We start from the raw sequence: 6825 nt of genomic DNA, 5'->3' as shown, positions 1-6825 counted from the left end.
AGTTTTCCTTTGACGACAATAATAATTAAAAAAAAAAAAAAAAATCAGGAGCTATCCATTACCATTTACTACCAAATGAAAGCCCAAGGTGTCCTTAAAAAAAAAAAAAAAAACACACAAGGTATAATGCAGCTGGATGCACAATGGAGTTGTGATATATGTACAGTTTTACTAACACATGTCAAAGTTGCAATATTGTGCTTGGGCATTAACATAAGTTTTACCCTTAGGCACGAAGGACAAAAGCTTTACAAATACTTTGTAAAAGCTTACTGAAAGGTTCACATAAGTTTGAAGTGAACACTACTCTGAAGCCCAGGTGAACAAGGCTCTAATGTAGCTATAACGGGCACCTGTACATGCTTACACTTGCATAGAAATAAAGGTTTCTGTACACATAGAACAAAAAAACAAAACAAAAAAAAAAAAACTCAAAAGTTCATCACTTTGTGACTACAGTTAAATCAAAGCTGAACCACCATATCCATAATTAGCATCTACACCACATATACAATTTTAGCATGGGGCAATGTGATGCGCTTTATTAAAAGATGCTTATTTATTGAAAACAATATCCACCTACATAGATGGAATGATGATCAAAATTACAAAACAGAAAATATAAAAAAAAGTCACCGTTTTAGGGCTCAATACCCCTTTAAAAGATCCCGTGCCTTGATTTATTTGTGCTGGGCACAAGTCTTCCTAAAATATTGCATTTTCCCCAAAATGTCCCTTTTTGGTAGAGAAAAACCCTTTAATAAGGGTTTTTTTGACATAATAAATATAAAAAAAAGGAGCAGTTTCTACGAAGGTCCAGTTTGGTCAATTGGACAGCGACCTGAAAGTATCACTCAGCGTTCTGTCTTTGGGGATTGCAGACTTTACACAGTTTCTGCGAGGCTGTTGATACAAGTCCCGCTGGCCACATAGTGTGTCACGTGGTGAATCAGACAGATGGCGTCTTTGGGTGGTGGTACTGCTGGATGATCTGAGGTCGCTTCACTCGAGGTTTCCGTCTCTTTGGCTTGCTCTTGGCTTTGTTGATTTGCACCACAAAGAAAGCCAGGACTACCATAGCACCAAGAAATGCAAAGACTGGAATAGTCTGTCCCACATCCTGGTTATAGCGTCCAGGCATTATGCCTATAAGTGAAGGAAAAATATTATAAATGATTATATTAAAACAGCATTCAAGGTTTTTAAAATCCAAACTTTTTTTTAATCTAGAATGGTCCCAAAGCAATAAAAAAAAAAACAAAAAAAAAAAAAACAAAAAAACACATTTCAGATCAATCAGTAATTCAGTTTCGGGATTCCCCCCTTCAAATATTTTTTTTATTAAAAGGTTTTGTATTTTTTCTTTAACATACATACAACCAAACAAAAGGGTCTCAAGTTACAAAGGTGTTACAGCTGTTCTCACAAACTGCACAGAACTATTTGCATACTTAGATGAGTGGAACAGTAAAAAGAATCAGTAAAACACGTTCACTCCCATGTCCAACGGGTATGAATAATATATGCAACATATATAAATCGGGTTGTTCTTACTGCTAGTAGCAAGGTATACAGCAAGAAGCAGTAAATGTAGCCCTGTAACATTGCCACTAAACAGTTCTAGATTTTTAACCCAGAAGACTGAAACCAGGGAGTCATGGACATGCTGCCCTCAGGAAGCACCACCATAGTGCTCTCTACACACAGTGTGCTGATGCAGAACGCGCTTCTGATGTCAGATCACCTCTTTCTATTACAGAGGACCAACCACTGCGGGGAGAATATCTGAAAAATTTCCGTGTGTCACACGAACAGCCTAAAGACATCTGGGAAAAAAAAAAAAAAAAAAAAAAAAAAAAAAAAAAAAGGAAAAGGGTGTATGTGTATATAAATAAAGCATAACACACACACACAGAAGAGAGTTAGTCTGGGGGAGGAGTGGGGGGGGCATGGGGCCCAGAATTCGGCCTTCAGTTACTTAACCTAAGAAGCCGAGGGTGGGAAATGAAGAAACAGCCTCAAACAGGCCCAACAAAACAGAACTAGGACTGTCACAGCCCAAGAGCCTTCTGAAGTATCAATGCCCAAACCTAGACCTGATGGGACTGTGTTCCCTAGTTAGTAGGAGAACCAGTCAGTGACCAAGGGGGTGGAGGATGACTAGAGAACCAACCTGATGCTCAAGGCCAAGAATAGACGTGTCACTGCCAACAGGTGATAACTCCAAGCAAAAAACTGATCGACCAGAACCCACAAAAACCAGACGAAGAGCAAATTTCCAAGGATAGAAGAAAGGACCTAACCACCCGATGTGGTTAGCTAGACATGGGGTAGATTTTAAAAAAAAGGTACTCCCTTCCCCTCCAAACAAAAAAAAAAACACCACTTCAAAATGTGTTGGGGCAGGGGGTGGGGAGTAGGATGAGTGCTACTTTCACTTTTGAGTGATCCCAGTTGGGGATATGTGTGTGCGAGGCTGAAGCTCACTGTATTATCCAACGCAGGAACCAGACTGTCTGACAAGGAAAGGACTTCAAATCCCTCTCAGTGGAGAAGACACAGCAGTACCTGCAGATGATAATCCTTCAAAGAGACGCCAGAACTGTAGGACAGTCTGTGCGAAGTCTTCATCTATGTGAAGACATGTGGCACCCAAGTGACAATGATGTAACTAGGCCCCAGGTGCACACAAACTCAGAGCTGATGAGGGTCAGAAAGGCAAAAGATGACCAAGTCACTATAGGTGGGCATTCAGAATGAGGTCAGAGTTCTCCATCATGCTTGCAAAACAGGAGTGGTAGTGGGATAGTACTTCCTTAATGCTGAATGGTAGAAGAGTGTGAAGTAAGCGGCACTTCACCCAGGGGATGACATCAGTGCTCAGTCCCTCAGTGTTAATCCTTACAATGGTAAAACATATAACTCCCGGTGCTTCAGGCCGATGGGTCTTACCCAACAAAGTGAGTCTTGAGAGATAGGTCATGCGCTGAGGCAATGCCATGGCTCTGGAGCCTGTGGCTAATTTTTGCCAGAAAACGCCGGTCTGTAAAGTGCAAAATGCAACAAAGCCCAGTGTCCGAAAGTCACATTCCAACTAGCCTCGCACTTCTATTTTAGCAGGGTACAGGTATGGCACTCTGAGGCCAGGCTTAAGAAAAGGCTAATCTGGAACAGCAACGTTATAAAGATAACTTGATTGAGGACAATAGAAATAGAAAAAGTAACATTGGGAAAAAAATAAAAAAATAACAAAGTAGTTAGATTTTTCTCAGCAGAAAAGAGGTTGATCCTCCTAGCAAAAAGCTAAGGCATGTTGAAAGGAAGATATCCTGGGCTGGCCTACAGTTTTGTTTGCCAATGTCCAATCCTCATGTAGGTGGCAGTAAACGCTGACAACATCAGAATTCCTGTGTCCCTCAATAGATGGAACAAAGTTTATTTGGAAATCTACTGGGCTTATTTACGATCAGTAAAGGCCAAAGTGCCACATTCTGTATGGACCAAACCGGGATCATCTTCCACCGGTTATCACTTCATTTATTTCTATCCCTGATTTTTGAACTGCCTTGTTAAATAATGCTATAGGTGTCTGACAAAAGTTTTTATATATATTTTTTCCCACACAGATGGGTAGAAGGCAAGCGATCATGACACTTTGTCATAAAGGCATCTGTCATCTGTTCTATTCTACAGCAATAAAGTCAGTCTAGCCAGCCTAAGAATAAAGCTGTTCTTCTGAAGATGAACACTTCTATACACGTCATGTTTGAATTTTCTAGTCTTCTGTTTTAGCCCTTTCATAGCTTTGTTCACATTTTGTGAGCCTGCTCTAATCCCTTCTATATGCTTTAAAAACATTCGCTGGTAGACAAGGGGTTAAAGTGTGTCTATAGTCAAAATATAAAATCTTATATTCATTTTCACATTGTGTTTCAACTATTTCTGGCTTACTCCTACTAATCTGAATGATCGTGAAGTTTGAAAATGTACTTTTTTGAAGAATCACACACATTCGTGTCCTTTGTGCATATTCAAAGGGCATAGTGAATGTGTTAGTTTCATGAGGCAGTGTCAGTACGCAAATCATTGTTTGCAGGCAGCTAGGAATTATGGGCTTTGTAGTCCTTAAAAATAAAAAAAACAATAAAACCAAAAGAATGAGCAAAGGAGAAGCTGCAAACCATGCAGAGAATCCAGAAAGTTGTGGAAAGAAATGGCCAACAGAGGGGCAGCACTCACAACACGAAAGGGGATTTTTCATATAAGCTTATACTGGTTTGTCAAAAATAACTAAACATCTTTTATATTGATATTACAGGTTGATATAACCTGAAAGTGTATGCTGTGATTATAGACCACCTTCAATTTATGGTGGGCTAATAAGTGAGCACTTCTTGACTACACCTGTTGAATGAAGAGCTTAACCCCTCTGTGTCCTTCCTGAGTCAGTCATTCAGTTGGGTTTGTGAATCGAAATACTAGCATTAGATCTGCAGCTGCAGTCCTAGCTGATTATTCAATCGCTTTAAAATGATGTGCAGATATGGCGAATCAATGCTTATAACATATTTTAATGCATCTTCATTAGGCAGATTAAAGTTCACAACTTGAAAACTGCAATCATATTAATCAGAAGACTAGGCAGTCTTATAGTAACCTACCTCCAGGTATGTCCCATGCTCCACTCTCTCCTGGTGACAGTGGTCTCACTTGGGGTCGATTCAGGCGGATGTTGGGCAGAGCCACTTTATCCAAATCTATCGATAGCAGTTTTTGATGCTTCCACAGGTTACTGAAGAAAATCACAATTTAAGAATGTTATCTGTCATATCAGAAAGACTCCCATGATAGCACATTAATGATTTCACTGGTTTAGTCAACTTACACATTTTACCATTTAGCTTACAGTGTTATGAAAAAAAGGGTTTTCTTTTGCTTACAGGAAGTCTTCACGTTCAGATTATACTGCTGCCTACAATAGGATTGGTCGCTGGAAAACAGTAGGCCAGCCCAGAACAACCTCTCTTACTACCAGCCCCATTTTGTTAGCCAAGCAGTACAGAGAGCATGATTATAAACACAGAAAGGTAGGACCTGTGCCCCCCCCCCCCCCTAATGGACACCAAGGCACGTAATTTACAGGGAGTACAAAAAAAAAAAAGGAATTTTTCTGTGCCCTTAAATTCCATATCTCAAAAGCACAGTAAAAGGACATGGGAATGGATTCTTAGACCATGGGTTGTATGTTGCCACCTTCAGGCGATTGTGCACTAGCAAAAGATTAGCTGGTACTGCCCCCATTATGTCCGTATAAACCTACCCAATCCTTACGAGCAAGAGTGGAATATCTGATAGGTTCAAGGGCATTGTTTAGGTGCATTTTTCAAGAGCCAACAGAACCAAATACAGTTCCTACAGAGTTCAAACAGGGGGAGAGCCACATAGGAGAAAGCCTGAACAAAAGTCCTGATCAGAGAATGGGACGCCAATGATATCTAGATAGCCAGGAGTAGAACCTGGAGTAGACCTGACCCTTGACAGTGCTGAAGGCCAAATTCTGGTCCAAGCCCAACTGTAGAAAAGCCTTGCACCAAGCAAAATATGCCTTCCAGATACGGTAAAGGAGCTTGCATTAGATGAATTCTTAGCTTTGTTGGAATAACGGAGTCAGATATGCCCTTGTCTCTCAGAACCTGGGATTCAAAAGTCATGGCAATAAAGCCAGCAACCGTAAAGTATGGTCTGGAAGAGCCAATGGAGTGCCCACCAGGACTCAGATCAGGCCACATTTACATATTTGCCCTGGCCAATACGGAACTATAAGGATGATCCATTCTGAACCCACGAGGCAGATGAGGAAGGAGCTTCAGGGGAGGAGGCGCAGAAACCAGTATATACAGATCCCACTGAGCCACCAAAACATCCACTGCTTTTTCTAGAGGCTCCCAGTACCTGGATACAAACACATGCAGTTTTCTGTAGACCAGGGATATGCAATTAGTGGACCTCCAGCTGTTGCAAAACTCCAAGTCCCATCATGCTCTGCCTATGGGTGTCATGCTTGTGGCTGTCAGAGTCTTGCTATGCCTCGTAGTTCTGCAACAGCTGGAGGTCCGCTAATTGCATATCCTTGCTGTAGACCATAGAGACCAGAAGTCTGCATCAGACGTACCCCACCTGTCACACAGGTGCTGGAACACCCCTGGGTGTAGCGATGACTACTTTGGGACCAGATGCTGCCATCAAGTGTTCCTGCTAACTGTCCACACCTGGGATTTAAATGACAGACAAGGAAGAAACGTGAAGTTGTGCCCAGAATGGGTTGGCTCTAACCCTCTTGCCACAGCAAGACTTCTGGTTCTTCACTGATGGCTAATGTAAGCCACTGTCATGGGGTTGTCTGACTGAATCCGATCATACTGCCTTCTAGCTGGATAGTCCATCACCCCAAGGACAGCAAAAAAGTCATAAGTTCTACAATTTTGATAAGGGGATGTGCTTCCTCAGATGCCGAAATCCCCAGCATTGAGGGGGAGGCAATGACTCTTCCCTAGCCCGACAGGCTGGTCATCCATCATGAGGATCTTCCAAAAGCTATCCTGACTCCAGAGCCACCAAGCCATGGACAATCTGATCCTCTGTGCCAGACATGTCATTCTAGTTCTTGAATAGACCAATTTGTCCCATGATAACCAAACATTATGTTGTAGGGGTCGGGAGTGAAACTGGGCAAATGGAACTGCCTCTGAGGAGCTACCATCAGCTCCAAGACTCTCCATGCAGAAGCAGAGATTCTGGAGACTCTTGGACTGGGGGGGGGGTCTG

At 41.9% G+C, this 6825-nt stretch overlaps 1 protein-coding gene across 3 annotated transcripts in view; it reads right to left on the bottom strand.

Moving 5' to 3' along the window:
* Nucleotides 1-483: 483 nt before the first annotated feature.
* MBTPS1 (membrane bound transcription factor peptidase, site 1) overlaps nt 484-6825 on the bottom strand; it is a 130565-nt gene continuing 124223 nt past the window's right edge. For all 3 annotated transcript variants that reach the window (XM_073605446.1, XM_073605445.1, XM_073605444.1), the window contains 2 exons: nt 4662-4792; nt 484-1146 (listed from right to left, as the gene is read on the bottom strand). In XM_073605446.1, coding sequence (XP_073461547.1) covers nt 950-1146; nt 4662-4792 — 328 coding nt within the window. In that variant the 3' untranslated portion in view covers nt 484-949. The remainder of the gene's footprint in view (nt 1147-4661; nt 4793-6825) is intronic.

This window comes from Aquarana catesbeiana, linkage group LG11 (genome assembly GCF_042186555.1).
Source record: "Aquarana catesbeiana isolate 2022-GZ linkage group LG11, ASM4218655v1, whole genome shotgun sequence".
In the NCBI taxonomy this organism is placed as follows: domain Eukaryota; kingdom Metazoa; phylum Chordata; class Amphibia; order Anura; family Ranidae; genus Aquarana; species Aquarana catesbeiana.
Note: the sequence above shows the minus strand (reverse complement) of the source record. Positions and strands in the feature narration are given on the sequence as shown.